Consider the following 16,754-nt stretch of genomic DNA (forward strand, 5'->3'; position numbering starts at 1 on the left):
CAAACGCAGAAATTTGGAGCTGTCATTTTCTTCAAACTTCTGGGGCTATTTCCTCTTTAACTCTGTGGGTTTGACCTAAAGAAACTGTCATTTCAAGCTGAGAAAGGTAAATGACTCAGCTTCTAGGTTAATTCTATTCCCCGAGTCTAAATGAACCCAAGACACCTTTGGGTTTCTCCTTCTCTAACTGCTGGCATCTGATTACTTTAACAACCACTTTTACAATAGCACTGTTTCGCCTAGTTTGCATTTCTAATCACTTCTCTCTCCGACTTGGGAAGTCTGCTGATTTCCACCTGAGAGGTTTTTTTGAAGGAAAAGATTTTCTTTCACTTCAGGTTTATTCTTATCGGCCCAACACAGCAGACACGACACACTCTGCATTTTTATCGGTCCTTGCAGCTGATTTCATTTCCAGCTGAAATATCTGTATGAGGATATGTGAAGAACTATATAGGTTTGAAATGTTTTTGTTTGATTAGATAAGATTTAAATATTATAAGATTTTAAAAGGGCAATTGCCCTTGACATTGCAGGGGAGGGGAGGGACGAGAAGACTTTCCCATTTATAAGGTCACAACTCAGATGTTTCCAGGAGTTGAGGGAGGGAAAGAAAAAGGTGAAGTAGGACCACAGCACATGGAGAATGTCGCCACAGAGGCAATCCTTCTCCAGTCCCTGTTGATTGCTGCCAAGCAGAAACTTAGGCCCAGTGTCAGCAGATTCGAGAGAAACCTGAAGTCTGTATTTAATGTGAAATCTCCCAATTTTTAAATGTACCAACCAATTCTAATTTTGTTTTGAAAACATTTCAGTCTGGTTATAACCCTGATGATGTTACAGGTTTTGAACTTTCCTTTCTGTGGTAAGTGATGGTAAAACTAGATAAAATATCTGAAGCAACTGTTTTCAGGCATTGGGAAATATACAGCAGAGGGCTGCAATCCTTGAGAGCAAGGAAATACTCAAAGTGAGCTCTATATTTATCCCAGGTCTCTGCCTGGCTCTCCAAAGAGTGCCTGGAAGTAAATCCTAAAAAGAGAACAACAGTATTGCTAGGTAGAGGAAACAGATCAGCATTCTGGGTGCCTGAGACAGCTGGAATTCTCAGGAAAGGTCATAAGAAAGAAGTAGTTCCAGAAATCCACAGAGGGCTACTCTTAAGTCTCTGGCTGAACACTAAGCTGCACATGTGTAGGCTAAGACTCCATAAGGCTGGCAGAGAAAAGTGGCGAGTTGTGAGCTGATATGCAGATTCTGAAGGTCTGCACAGTACTGGAGACACCAGAGCTCTGGCCAGCTGGAGAGCAAAGACCTCCCTGAACACCCTAGGCATTCAGCTGAGACATCAAAAGGTCACGATGTCTTAGGCGTATGGCTACTCTAGATCTGCCCTATTAAAAACTAAAATCAAACTTCAGTGAAATCAAACTAATCTGCCATTATTTACTGTCTAGGAGAAAAAAGCTCAACATTCTCTAAAGAAAAAGACAATAAGATCCATACTCTCTACAACATAGCATTTATACTTTCCAACATAAACAACAAATTACTAGACAAGAGAAGCAGGAACATGAGACCCATAAAGAGGAAAAACAAAAGATAAAGTAGACCCAAAAAATGCCTGAGATGTTCAATTAGTAGACAAGTCCTTTAAAACAGCTAATATAAAACATGTTCAAAGATTTAAAGACAAAGATGGACATGATGAGTAAACACAAGGAGAGTCTAAACAGAGAAATATTAAATTAGAGAAGAACCAAAGGAAAGTACAACAATGGAAAACACAAATAAAATATTCTCTGGATGGGCTTAATAGCAAATTGGACATTGCAGAAGAATTGACCAGTGAACTCAAAGACAGGTATGAGGAACTATCCAAATTAAAGCACAGGAAAAAAAGACCAGAGCCTCAGTGACATGTAGGACAATATCAAATGCTTGACATGTAAGTAACTAGAGTTCCATGAAGAGAACAGAGATACTGACGCAGAAAAATTTTGTTTCAAATACTAATCCTAAATTCTCCAAATGTGATAAAAAGAAACATAAGTCCACAGATCCAGTAAGCTCAAAGAACCCCAAACAGGAAAAACACAAAGAAAAGCACATAATATAGGTTAATCTGCAAAACAAAAATAAAAAACAAAAATAAAGACAAAAGTCTTAAAAGCGGGCACAAAAGAAACAAGACACCTTACATACAGAGAGCAACAATAAAAATTCCTGCTGGCTTCTCGCAGACACAATCCTGACCACATGCGATGGAATAAACTCTCTAAAGTGCTAAAATGCAAAACCCAACCAAACAGACGAAGACCTTTCAACCTAGAATTTCATATACAGAAAAAATACTTTTCAAAAACGAAGATGAAATAAAGATTTTCGGATAGATGAATGCTGAGAGGACGGAGACTGGGATCTACACAGAGGGATGAAGAGGACAGAAATAACCGATAGTGGGTAATATAAAATAATTTTTTTATTGCTTCTCAGTTTCTTAAAAAGACAACTGTTTAAAACAAAAATAGTTATTGTGGAAATAAAATATATGTAGAAATAAAATGCAGAAGTAAAATATGACATGCAGAAATAAAATATGTAGAAAGAGTAATACATACAACATACATAGAAATAAACCATATGTAGAAATAACATATTAAAAAACATATATATAATAACATATATAGAAATAAAATAAATGACAACAAAAAAAACAAAGAATGGATGGGGGAAATGAAACATACTGCTGTATGTTTCTTACATTATAAGCTAAGTAGTGTAATACCAATTCAAGATCAATTGTCATGAGTTAAGGATGCATATGTAATCCCTAGAGCAGCCACAAAAAAATAAACCAAGAAGTAGAAAAAGCCACTAGAAGAGAGACTATGGAGTACTAAAAGATACTTGATTAATTCAAAAGCAGACAGTAAAAAGGGGGCAAAAAAGAGCAAAGACTAAATTGGACAAACAGGTAGCAAAGAGCGAGATGACAGACTTAAATCTAACCATATCGATAATTCATGAAACGTAGCTGGACTAAACACTCCAATGAAAAACACACTGCAGACCATACAGAACAAGTCTTTGGGCTCTATTTAGCCAAGAAGTTTGTGAACTCTGATTTACCTGCCAGACTTCCAAATACTATAACCACCGTTCAATTAAAAATCTTGCTAGAAGAATGTATGTCCTTTTCTTTTTTTGCAACGAATGGACCACTCTTTTGTAAAAATGAAGAACATAAAACTACGGCTGTCCTACCAGGGTCACTGCCCTGACCGCCCTTCAGCTGGGCCTGCTGTGGAAGGTGAGCGTGTACACAGAGCGATGCTGGTGCTCAGCGCCACCTCCCACTGGGTTTAAAGCACCCTGGGTTCAAGCTTGCACACCTGTTCATGGCCTTCCAAGGCCTGCCCATCAGAGAATATGTGTGCCACTCCTTGTAACCATGGTCCAAAAAGTGACATAATTTCTTTGGAAGTGGTTTAGAAGAGCAGAGAAAGAAAGAGCTGAAGATAGTCTCTTTTTTGTTTTATGGGTTGGAGGGATTTATTTTTAAATGAACTCCACTGTGAGCAAATGGTACAGTGCTTTTACTCAGAACGGTCTAGGGGTATGGTAACGGTGATGCGCTGCTGGGGTGCACAAATTTCAGCACTGAACTGGAGAATACATGCACATTTTAGACTACAAAGAAGCAGGCTAACAGGCAGTTTTGGGAAATGGGCTCTGTTCATTCCTACCGTTCCTTGTTGATAAAAGTGTGGAGCCAGCTCCAGCAGCCAAGCAGATTCAATAGCTGTCACGTCTCTCATATAATACTTGGAGGTTTGTATAACTTCATTGTAGATAACCCTGAAACAAGAAACATGAGCTAGTTTCCTGTATCTTATGAGAGTCAAGAACCGCAACAAGTAGAGATGATGCTTTTTCCCTTTACCTTTAATAGGTATCTATTCTGTGTGCCAGGCACTATAATAAACAAATACACTGATGTTGCTCACTTAAGCCTCATGCCCTGAGTGGCGGATGAGTGTGTCCGCTTCACAGGTGCAACACGAAGTCCTACGTGACTTCCAGAACATCTCACTTCTCACTCAGCACAGGACCCTTCTGGATCCTTAGTCTGCATTTACAGAACTCTGAACAGAGCCCCGTTGACTTTATTATAAAATGCAGAAATAGAAGCAAAGGTTTGCCTGATTCTAAAAGCAGCTGGGAATTAACTGTAAAGAGTCACAAGGAAACTTTCTAGAGTGATGAAAATATTTTGTATCTTATTTTGAGTTTGGGTTACATGGGTGTGTACACAATTGTCACAATACTCTTTCACCACATATAAATTATACCTCCATTTATGAGGGAAAGAAAAAGGCTTGACTGACACTGAGGTAACAGACATGAAAAAGCCAAGAAGATAATTTGGAATCCCTAGACATTAGCTATGCAGTGATACCATAGATATCAGTTCCTGAGATATCTGCAGTGCTGATTCACAGCTTCCCCCACAACTATACACACACCAGCCACACCATCGCTGTCCTCCCCTCAAAAGCCAGTAAATGAGTCAGTTGATGAAGGTCAGACCCAGTGAAAGTGGGGCCCTCTGCAGAGAGGCGGGCTGTGTGTGTGTGTGTGTGTGCGCGCGTGCGAGTGTGCATGTGTGCAAGCATGTGGTGGGGGCTCTTCACGGCCTCGTATAAACCTGTTTCAGGACTGGCTCTATTTCCACCATCTTTTCTTTGCCTTTCGGGGCTTCTTGGGAACGAAAGAGGAAAAAGAAAAGCCTTTTTCTTTTAAGCAACTCTCACATTTAATCCCCCAAAAGTCAGCAAATCCTTGAAAGAGGATCCAGAAGCAATGTATGGCTTCCCTTTTCAACTTGCCCTGAACACTAATGGCCATCGGGTAATGTTTCTAAACCCAGAAATGTTCGAGTCTCTTTCCAGCCAAGAAGCTTCCAGATCTGCATTGCCTACAGGATAAAGTCTAATCCTTGGAAACAGGAAGAAATCTCAAAGTCTGCTACACCTGAAAGGCTTGTTAAAAATACAGCTGGCTAGGTCCCACCCCCAGCTTCTGATTCAGTAGGGCAGGCCCCATGGACCCGCATTTCTAACGAGCTTCCAGGGGATGCAGACGCTAGCCTGGGACCACACTTAGAAAACCATTCATCTCAAGTACCAGGTATATCACAGTGGACCTTTCTGCCCTCTAATTCTATCTATCATTATCTCCCCACCCGCTCTCCACATATGCCCCACTCTCTTTCCAAGGCCTTCTCCATCTATCTGTGGTTAAGAACAAGTTGTTGTTTTTAAAACTTCCGGTCCTCCGTAGGTCGGTATTTTTGTAAAATACAATATAAATGAATTACCTGAAGAATGAAATTTTTAAAAAAGGCACACAAAATACAAGCCCAAATATTTTATTATCGAATTGGGCAGACATAAACTTAACCTACCAAAATGCTATGAAAAGACAGACTGCCCACTCTCCTCTTCTGTGCTTACGCCTTCCTCCCCAGGCAGTTACGACCGGTGCCATTCCACACCTCGCCCTCTGGGTAGCCCCGGGCTCACCACACCATGAGTCCCTGTTTCCCAAAGACGCGAGGTTCTTTTACCTTCCTGCGGCTTTGTCCCTGCCACTTTCTCAGTCTCTATTCCTTTTATGAACAAGAGCTAAGGCCTTTCCTTCCACGCAGGTACGAAGCTAAGGAGCCGAAGGGTGGCTTACCAGCGAGGCGGCTTCTCTGCATAGAGGACTGACGCAGGGTGGATATGGAGTTCATGATCGTCACGGATGGTCCTTATAAAACAGAAGAATTTTATCTGAAGTTCATTTTAAATACTTCATTTTAAAGACCTTCCCACAGACGTGTTTAATATTTAAAATACATGCAGATCGTACTTCGCACGAACAAAAGTATTTTCTCCATCTTCTCTTGTACCTTTTATGAACCGCTCCCCCACTACCACCCCAGAAGTCAAGAATAAATCATGTAAACAAAGGAAGAAAAGAAACAGGTGGACACTGAGAAAACATTTAGAAATATGTTGCTCTGACAATATTTATGTTTATCTTCTGTAGGTTTTCCTTCAAAATAATTTCCTTGGGAACAGAAATAATACAAATGATTATTTCTATACTTTCCCATCAAACAAAGTTAAATACCAAAGGTAAAAACTATGGAAGAGGTAATAGAGGAAAAAAAGAAAGCTCAATATTGGACTATTCATTTCTCTGAGACAAAATTTCAAATTCCAACTCAGATTTGATTCAATTCAAAAAATATTTACTGAACACACAACTATCAGTAAGATCAAATCACAGAAGAATATTCGTAGATTTGGATGTCGCTGCCTAAATCATGATTACAGTGTCTCTGCAGGTGCCTGGGATCCGTATGTCAGGGACGTGCTCCGAGCACTGTGGCCAAGCTCATCTCTGGCACTGCAATAAAGCCAGTGCCCTGGGGTCTGGGCTGTCCTCCCAGGTGGTCTGAGCTGATGGACACTGAACTTTGTCTGAAAGGGACTCACTGACACCGAAGCCTGTTATGTAGCCCATATTTTTCTTGAGGACACTGGAGAAAGAGTTTTTAAAACGCTAGTAGAAATTGCTAATTAACACCGTTGAGGAGAGCGGGGCAATCACAGTGACAACAAAATAACAGTACTCGCTGGAGATCACAGGCCGCTCCGGAGCTGCCTCGGTGTTGGGAGGGGGAGCGCATAAGACGGGCAACAGAATCATGACGGTGATAGGCTAGAATACACTTGGCCTGGAGTAACAAATAGAACGTACCAGAGATAAACGTAAAGTACTATATTTAGGTTCAAACAGTCAGCTACTAGAATACTAGATGAAGGATGCCAAGAAAACAAACAAAAAAGCTCAGTGCAACTCTGGACTTGTTAGCAAAGCCCAGTGTCTGAGGCAGGGGATATCACAGTTGACCTCAAGGTAATAGAGCTATACTCTTTTCAGAGAGGAAAAAGCTAATGACAAAATAATATGTGAAGGAAATCCAAAGAAAAGCTGGGGAGAAAGCCTTCTGATTGCGCCCTTATTAAAGAACAGATCATATGATAACTGCACTTTAAACAGACTGCAGTGAAGTTATAAGACTAAAATGAGTTGAAAGAAAAGATAGACTAAAAGTAACAATTCAAAGAATGATTTAGTTTGGAGAAAAGAAGCCTGCAGTAGCTTTCACTGTATTTTAAAATACTAAAGGCTGTTAGGAGGGCACCAGTCAGCAGTGATTTTCTATGCCTAGAAAATGGAACAGGAAGAAAACAGCTGTGGTCTGCAGTGGGAGGCAGATCCAGCAAGTTAAGAAACACTGTCAACATCCGAACACACCAAATGTGGCCACAATGTATCAGGGTAGGTGGTGGCTTCAACCCTGCAGATCTCTATAAACATAATGAACTACCCAACAGCAAAATTAACTTCTCTAGGAAAGATTGTCTTTAATGGTTCCTTCTAGTCCTATTAGTCTATTATTAGAATGGAAATATTACCAGCCTCCAGACTCGTAATTGTCATCCTACTACAACATGCAGATGGGCTGAATATTTGAGAATCATTTCCATAAAGCTAAGATACTCTGCTTAAAGCTATACAGTTCAACTCAACTCATCTTTGGATGGAGGCACAATATAAATAAGGCAAAATTATTTAATTTTTCTTCTTTCCCTGCACATCAGCTTTCTATGGGGTTTGTATCATTTTTAAGAGTTCCCCTTTAATAAATGACTTCACAAAGTATTGTTTACCTACCTGTAAGCTCCAGTAGAATGAAACCTCGCCGCATTTGCAAAGAATCCAGAAATGATGCACCTCAGAACCGGATCTGGATCGCCTACACGAGGCAGAACAGAGTGACAAATGAGACCCTCGCCTGCCGTATGCTGTGTGCTCAGTCAGGCCTGTGCTGTGAGGCCCTACCCCAGGCTACTTCGAGCTGTTTGGACCCCAGCAGTGCTGGGTGCCTGTGCTGGTACCATCTGTGGAGGTCTCGACCCTCCCACAATGGCTGCTGAGAGAAACATGCTGGACTGTTTCTTTAACTTGGGACCTCCAACATCCCTCCAGCCACAGATGCCTAGACCAGGGCCAGGCACCAGAATCTAAGAGAGCACTCCACTGGCTGGCTGGTGACCTCAGGAACTCCTTTTTAGGTGAGCATATTGTGGGAATGATGTTCCTTCCACAGACACAAACTGGACACCATGAAGTTATTCCTGTGTTTATAAGCTGGTGTGTAATTCTTCACCATTTTCAAACATTCTATTTTAATTGGTGTCTGTATTGCTACAGCAAACATCTTCCAAGAATAAAGACTCCCCACATATTACATGATTTCCACAAAATAGATTCCAAATTACTACACAAAAGGATAGGGTCATTTATATGGTTTATGACATCCCATGTTTCATTTTTAAGATTTACTCTTTTTTACACTTTAACTCACTGAAATCAGGACAGCATTTTATAATTATAATTGGCAGCATTTTTTTTCTTTCTTAGTGGTACACAGAATAATGGTGTGTCTTACACAAGATGGCATTTTAGACTTAATAAAATATAGTTTGTTGGTAATTAAGTTCTCAAAAAGTGGTATAATTGACAAAGCCATCAAAAATGTATGAGAATGTCAGTTTTACCGCATTTTTATCAGCAATGTTTTGGCAAAAAGATACCCCTTCTTTCACTGCACATTTGATTCCCCTTGTATTTCTTCTTTTGTGAATTCTCTGTTCCATTCTTTTCCCATTTATCAACTTGGAAACTCATGTTTTTTTCTTAATATGTTAAATGAGCTCATTCTATAATAAAGTTTTTAATTCCTTCTAACTGATGAGAAATTTCCATGTAGAACAAAAGGGATGAAAATTAATTCCTGGGGAGCAGGGTGGGGGGAAATCTTATATATTACAGTGTTGTGGCTCTCCAAAGTTCAACCCTACCTTACAAAATCTGACATCTTAGTATTTACCTTCTCTCGTCAGGAAGAATTTAAATTTAATGTAACTTTTCTCCTGGGTGAGGGGATGATAATGAAAAACAGGTTAAGTTAACACAGATGTTTTAAGTAAGGTTGTCATCTATCTGCTAGATGACAGGCACTAAGTCAGCTTCTCCCCAAATAGCTTCCCTGTTAAGCTTCCTGTTTCTATCAATGACACCAACTTAACCTAATCACCCAGGTTTCAACTCTTCCCTCTCTTGTGAGCTTATTCGTTCGTCAGTATCCTCTGAGCATCCAACATGCGCCCACTCCAAGCACTTGTCTCCACAGTCGTCCCTGCCTACCATGCTCTTTGCCATTGTTTTGTAATTCAACGAGTTTGCACCACTGGACTTTCGCCACCACTCGAGACCTGCTGTGAGACCTCCGAGGCCAGCCGCCACTGCACGACTTCTTCCCTGCATTCCTACATCTGCCATGGTGGTTTGCCATGATCGCTGAGGTGTCTGTCTACTCTCGTAACTTCTAAGAGAACTGATCATCTTACTGCAGTAGTTTGTCTATCTGTGTGAATCTCCCTCTTCACTGCACTGTTTCCTGAGAGTAAGAACCATGTCTTTGTCATTTTGCAATCACTTGCTCTTAGTATAAAGGCAAAACAAGGCTCTAGAATAAAACTGACTGGGTTCAAGCTCTGATTATACCGTACACTCACTGTGTGACCTTCGGCGAGTTCCTCTTTACCTCTTAGTCTCATTGTTCTCATCTATAAAACGGGAATAACAACAGTACACATTTCACTGGATTGTGTGTACATTAAATTAATTAACAAGTGACAACACTCAGAACACTGCCTGGCCTATTATCAGCACTTAAAAAACGTTAGCGAGTACTAGCGGTGCTGAGAGTGGCGGAGTGCCTGGTACCCAGGAGGCATCCAAAGGACTGAATGAATGAGCAGACGTGTCACTTCCTCACAAGGGTAGGCTCTGAGCCACGCGAATCTGGCTTTGCTGACAGCCAGCTGCGCTGTCCTGAACTCCCTCTAGGACTTGATGACTCATCTATAAAATAAGGATAATATCACCTACACCTCACAGAATGGGAGATGAGGTGAGAGAAGATTTGTGGAACCCCGGTCATGGTATAACCTACTGTGTCCTCAAGAGTGGTCACTGTCAACTGCTATAAGCCAGAGACCATGCCTTACACGGCACTTCTGTCTTATACCGATAAGAGCCTAAGCTAAATGTATAGCACTTGCTTTAATAGTAACCGTATTTAAAAGTAAAATGTAATTTATATGCGATAGCTATAAATACTGCCCACTTAAATGCCATTTTTCTTGCAAAGCCTACATGGGAAAATTAACTATATAATGCCCAATGAGCTGAATGGTAATAATTCTTAGGTGTTGTTAGGAAAATTTTTTTAGGAAGACTAGCCCTGAGAAATAAAAACGGACCTCCATGGAAAAAATAGGCTACTTTTATATGTGGCTTTTCGTTGACACACAGGTACGGAGTACACGGATAACAGCCCAGCATGAGAACTCTAAGAATGCGACTAAACAAAGCAAACGATAGGACGTCACCAGTTGCAGCAGTTTATTCTCACCTTCGCTAGATTTCTTGGGCACTTGAAACTTGACAAGAAGCTTTTTCAATTGTTCTCGTACTGTCGCAGCTCTGACGAGACCCTTGTAATTCAGGAAATGTTCCTGACACCACCGAGAGTTCTTATTGTGCTACAGAACAATCCAGACACAGGAAGAGTGAGAGAAACACAGAAATTATCTTGCCTGCGGTGACACTGTGAAGATCATTACTTTCTGTCCCTCCATTTGCTTACTCAACGGGACCAAGATCTTTAAATCATAACTGGTCCCTTTTTGTTCCATCTCTCTCAACAGATGTTGAGAAAGACATGCTGGCATGCTCTCCATGTGACTGCTCTCTGATGTCACTCTCTGCCCGAAGGGCAGTTGAGAACTTAATGACAAGCAGAGCTGTTTTCAGCCTTAAATACCTGCAAGAGTGGCAAACCACCAGCCAGAACTACTTCCCTGCAGTTCTTTGTAAATTGACCCTCCTTCCAGGGCGGGCTTGAGTTTGCCACTTTATTTGACTATAGGCAAGCAATATGACACTTGCCGAAATTTGCAAATTACTATTATTTATCCCCAAAGTATGATTTTCCTGTCCACAGTGCTTAATTTTGTTCTACATTCTTAAGTATGATCATTATGCCTTAGATTAATTATTGCTAAGGGAAATGTACTTCTGAATTGATATTCTAAGCCAGGGTGGAAAGTGTTTTGAAGAGAAAATGTAAATCACAGGGGACTTTCCCAGAAGGCAACCACAGAATAATGCAGCGTGGACCTGCACTAACCAGTGGAGGAAGCTCAGTCTGAAGATGTTATACTCTGCTTATATAAGCGAATTTAATTCAACTGATTTAATCCATAATTGGTCATCTCAATAAGAGATCAGGTTTTTCTGAAAACTGTTCATTAACTGTATAATTGCCCTTCAAATCTCTGGGAAAACAAAAATTTAGTATTTCTCCTCTTCTGAGAAAGTACTTAAGAAATGAATAATGGAAATCTGAAATATCTCCTTTCCCCTTATATCCTGTCCTTTACATGAGAGGTTTGTTTTCATTGTCTTTAAATTCTTTAGATCTCTCCTTTTAGTGATTTTTAGTGATAACTTTAAGCTACATGATGTGCTCTTTGTTTTATGGAATATTAAAAACAATAAAAATTAACATTGCCTATGGCTAAATATGGCTAGCGTATGTGAACATACATGGATCCTTACCTAAATATCTTCTCACAGCTTGTCTGGCAGCTAGAGGGAAGACTGGTGGCTATGTGCAATCTCAAACTCATACAGACAGCTTTAAAGAGTCTACCAAAGACTACAAGCTACTCTCGGCCTCATTTACTTGCAGGAAATAGAACAGAACTTCCTATTCAAATGTCAGACAGTGTCGTCCGGTAACACTCCATAGGTGTGAGACGCAGTGATGAGAGAAGGGGGTGAGGAAGGTCGAGCCACTGGACTGCTGCTAGTGAGCCATATCGCTAAGCAAAGAAAAGCAAGAAATGAATCCTATGTTCTTGCAGGCAAAACTGCACCATAAACTCAGGCAGGAGGCCCAACACATGGATTAGAAGTACTGACAATAATCTAATAGAAAAATAAAGAAGTCTCTTGGCCATTCCTTTAGAAACTGAACTTCTGGAATCCTCGCTCCTAGAGTGAATGGGTGTGAGGGTGGGGACCTTTTGAGTGGCAGCTGTGCTTACTTTGATGAATGCTTCATACACATTGAGCATAGTGAGATGATCACCCTCTTCCACAGCAAATTTTCGGTGCGCTCGAATCTGGAAAGAATAAGCAATGTTTACAAGCTGATTCCTGTGAGCCTCTTGCACTTGGAAGTAACATTACACAACAAATAGCTCATGGCTGGCAGAGCCAGAAAGTCCTGGTTTGCACCATTCTAGCTCTGCCATTTCCTGAAAGACCTTGGATTGGTTACTTAACCTTTCTTAGCCTCGATTTCCTCCATATTCCTTGTCAGGATATTGAGATTGCTGTGGGATTAAGATAATTCGCTATAAAGTACCTGGCACAGTTCTTGGATAAATGTTAGTGTTCTTGTCTCTCTCCTCCTCTATCCAGTCAATATCATCTTTTTCAGAATTCCGCCCAGTCCCCAAGAGAACGTAAGCTCTAGGAGGGCAGGGGAACAACTGCCTGGCACATGGCAGACACTCCATGTTCCTGGGCTACCGCTCAGACCCCATCCCTAAAGATCTTGGCCAATGCAATCTGCTCCCATGGAGTCAAGGGGCAGCATGTACAACATAAATACAAGCACACAAATATGCGTATTAACTTCAGAATTTTCTTCTTGCAGCAAATACCACAATTAATCTTCTGTCCTTCCTTCCATTCACTGAATAACAGATATTTACTGACCATCTATGCGCTTGGGATATAAGAGTGAATACAACAGTGGTGGGAGAAACACAACAAACAAGATAAACAAGCAAAATATTTAGTATATTAGGTGGTAAGAAGTGCTAGAGAAGAAAGATAAAGCAGAGCATGGGGACAGGAAGGGGGGGGGTATGTTGCAGTTTTAGACAGAGTGGTCAGAACTTCAGTTTCTTCATCTTAAAAACAAGTTTGCCTGTTCTGAGGTAGGACTGTTAAAAAGACTAATAGAAAAGCAAACCAACAAACAAAAAAATGGAGGAAAGAGACATAACCACCTGGGCACAGAGGCAAGAAAACATCATAATCTGTACTTGTACAACTGTTGGGGAAGATAACAATCCACTAAAAGTCTCCCTTCCCCCATCACTCATGCAAACTCAGTGCTCCTGTCACCCCCAGGCAAGGCTGCCTCTTCTATGACTTTGACTTTGAACTAGTCTATGACCTTCTTCCATCAGAATGCCTCACCTCCGTGGTGCTCTTCAACATCATAACTTTTCCCTTACGGTCCGTCCAACATTCACTTGGCAGTCATCACTGATGCCTGGGCCGCAGGCAGGGCCTTATCGTCATCTTGGCTTGATTCCAACGCTACCAGAACCAGCCTACTGTGCCCAGGCACTGACTGCTCTTACATCACTAATGTACCCACCTAGCTGCTCCCAGAGCAGCTTAGAGAACAACTTCCAGAGGAAAGTCAGCAGGACAATGATTACAATTTGGGGCTCCGGACTGTGAAAGGCAGCTCCACCATGGCTGTCTAACTATAAATGAGTTATCTAACCTTTCTGTGCCTCTATCTCTAAAAATGATTATAATAGTATCAACCTCCCTGATTTATGGTGAAGATAAAATGAAACGATGAAAATGAAATGATGGACATAAAATGTTTGGTGCACAGTCAGGCACACAGCAAACGTTCAAACGCAAGCTGGTATCATCTGCACGGCTCCACTGTCAGCAGGTGCTAGCGGTTTTAACAAGGAAGGCCCAAAATGAAAGAGAACGGTATGAACAGCTTGGAGAGAAAGCCAGACTCACCGCCTGAGACTTCTGGTTTGAGGGAACCACGAAGATATTCTGGATCTGCATCATAGCCGCGATGCTTAGAATTTCCTGAGAACAGCCGAAATTTCCTATAAAACAAAAAACATGTTTGATTTCAATCATACAATGTGTCAATGAGAAATGAAAGGCATTTTCCAATATTTTCCTTGCACCATACTGTAAACTCAAATCATATTATTTACATATAGTTTGATTTGTTAAAGTATGTAATATATAAACGCTTCAGTCTGACAAACAGAATGTCCTACACATGGCCCAGATGAATGGTAGCCTGGAAAGACGCTGAGAAAGGAGCCAAGAGTCCGCTCTGTGGCTGTAACACGGAGCAGCCCTCACTGGGAGCCACGGTGGGGTCCAGACTGTCCCCGCCGCTATGAGCAGTTTAGCGCCGCAGCGGCTCCCTACTCCCTTGTGTGGACACCTAGAATCCTGGCAGAAAGCCTGAGAAGGAAAGGGGGTGAGGCACATGTGGGCTGTGTCCCTTCTGCTGTTTCTCTGCCTCTGGGCCCTTCTCTGAAGTGGCCTCCCTCTCAGCAGGGCTTATCTCACCTGGCAAGTCCAAGGCAAAGCTAGACCAGGGAAGCACTCTGTGGGCGGCTGCTGCTGCTGCTGCTGCTGCTAGCACCGGGAACCCGGGTCTGCAGCAATCAGCCCTCCAGCGCATCAGACAGTGAAAGCGAACTGCACTTCCAGGCCCATTTCCCACAGCTTCCTGCCCTCATGAGTGATACACTTCCCAACCTCAAACTCAGAACCTGTTTCTCAATGTGAATCTAAGGTTATTCGGTTGTTCCAAAACACAATTATACTTAACATTCTTTCACCATGCTTAGTTTGACGTACAGCTTGGTAGATTGCCAGTCAATATAAAGGTTAGATAAAAGCAAGAAAAACATCATTATTTACTTTCCCAGGGTAGAAAGTTGGAGGTGGGGAAGGGGGACAATGCTCTCTAGATAATTTTGTCTTCTGAATATGAGAAGATCTCCAGGTTATATATTTTTATCCCTTAACTCATATCTTCACAAAAATCTGATGGTGTCAGTGAAATTGGGGCCTTTGTGCATCGGTAGTGGGACTATAAAATCTTGCAGCCACCGTGGACGACAGTATGACGATTCATCCAAAAATTACAGAATTATCAGAAGACCCAGTAGTTCCACTCTAAGCATATATCCAAAAGAAGTGAAATCAGGGACTTGAACGGATATTTTTTTACGTCCATGTTCACAGCAACATTATTCATAATAGCTAAGAGATGGAACCTCCCTAAGTGTCCATCAACAGATGAATAAATAAATAAAATGTGGTTTATACATAAAATGGAATATTATCCTGCCTTGAAAAGGAGGGACACTAACAAATATTACAATGTGGATGAACTGTGAAGACATTACACCAAGTGAACCAAGTCAGTCACAAAGGACTAAAATATGATTTCACTTATATGAAGTTCCTAGAATAATCGAATTCATAGACAGAAAGTTTAAAAGTGGTTACAATGGTAAATTTTGTTACTTATTTTTCACGATAACAAAAAACTTCCCTGTTTTTTTTTTTTTTTTAAAAATCTAGGCCCATAAGAAACAAACAAAAGTGTTTACTGAGTTAATGATGACTGATATTAAATCACAAGTTAACGATATGCCCCAAACCAGACCGCTTTAGGAGATAGCTCCTTCAATACTCTAAACAGACTGCATCCTCTTCCCCAAGGTGCACAGAATTTGGGGAATAACTCCTCTGACAATCGAAATAAAATCAATGAGAATTGCTGGTCTCCACCCACCTGATTCAAGCAGCATTTTTGCAAACATGGGATTCAAAGGAAACTCTGCTATTCTCATGCCAAGAGGTTCCGTTAGGCGACAGTCTTTGTCCAGACCTGCCAGAGCAACAATGACAACAGTCAGAAGGTATGCACCATTATGCTGGAAGATGTACAGTTGCTGAGAGAATAAAAATGATGTACATTTGTTTAAAAAAGGTATCCAAAAAATGAATCATGCACTATCAAACTCAATCTGACACCACAGTGCTATCATATTGAAAGAAGAAAAGATCTCCACTGAGCTCTTGAATACTCGGTTTTAAAAATCGGTACTTCCAGTGGCTTCTATTTAAGGACTTAATTATAAGGAAAGGGCCCTGCGATCCCCTCTTGCTCCCATACTCTCACTCACAGCAGCCCCACTCTATCCCACTACTTTCCATAAACTGCTCTTCCCAGAGGCATTTTCCCGAGTTTCTAGCAGCCTGTGAGGCTGCTGGCCACAGCTCCCTGGAAACACTCTTCCCCAGCTTCCGGGACCCCCACTCTCCCGATTCCCTGCCACCTCTCCTGCTGTTCGCTTCTTGTCGCCTCTGGATCTTCTTCCATGTCCAATCTCTTACATGCCATAGAGGTTCCAGGATGGCATCCCGTGCCCTCTGTTCTTCTCTCACCATGTTGGCAATTACGAGGCCATGACTATGCATCCAAATACATGCCCAGATCTCTCTTTGGTGCCAAGCGCAGTTGTTTATCCAGCTGCCTCCTGGGAAGTTTACTAAACTGGGCAGACTCCTTCTATTGCCCTCCTTGCTTCTTTGCCACCGGCCAATATCCAGGAATTGAATTCCCATGATGCAGACTACTGTTTTACTATTGTTTAGACGATTTCCAAGAAGTAGTATTAAAA

The 16,754-nt window shown here is 41.4% G+C and overlaps 1 protein-coding gene across 3 annotated transcripts in view; it reads right to left on the reverse strand.

Annotated features, from left to right (window-relative positions):
- DHX35 (DEAH-box helicase 35) overlaps nt 1-16,754 on the reverse strand; it is a 65,314-nt gene that overhangs the window by 2,936 nt on the left and 45,624 nt on the right. For all 3 annotated transcript variants that reach the window (XM_016153307.2, XM_036229410.1, XM_036229411.1), the window contains exons 15-21: nt 15,863-15,958; nt 14,047-14,141; nt 12,306-12,383; nt 10,607-10,736; nt 7,798-7,879; nt 5,746-5,817; nt 3,750-3,861 (exon numbers count right to left, since the gene is read on the reverse strand). In XM_016153307.2, the coding sequence (XP_016008793.1) occupies nt 3,750-3,861; nt 5,746-5,817; nt 7,798-7,879; nt 10,607-10,736; nt 12,306-12,383; nt 14,047-14,141; nt 15,863-15,958 (665 nt within the window). The remainder of the gene's footprint in view (nt 1-3,749; nt 3,862-5,745; nt 5,818-7,797; nt 7,880-10,606; nt 10,737-12,305; nt 12,384-14,046; nt 14,142-15,862; nt 15,959-16,754) is intronic.

This window comes from Rousettus aegyptiacus, unplaced genomic scaffold, assembly GCF_014176215.1.
Source record: "Rousettus aegyptiacus isolate mRouAeg1 unplaced genomic scaffold, mRouAeg1.p scaffold_m13_p_12, whole genome shotgun sequence".
In the NCBI taxonomy this organism is placed as follows: domain Eukaryota; kingdom Metazoa; phylum Chordata; class Mammalia; order Chiroptera; family Pteropodidae; genus Rousettus; species Rousettus aegyptiacus.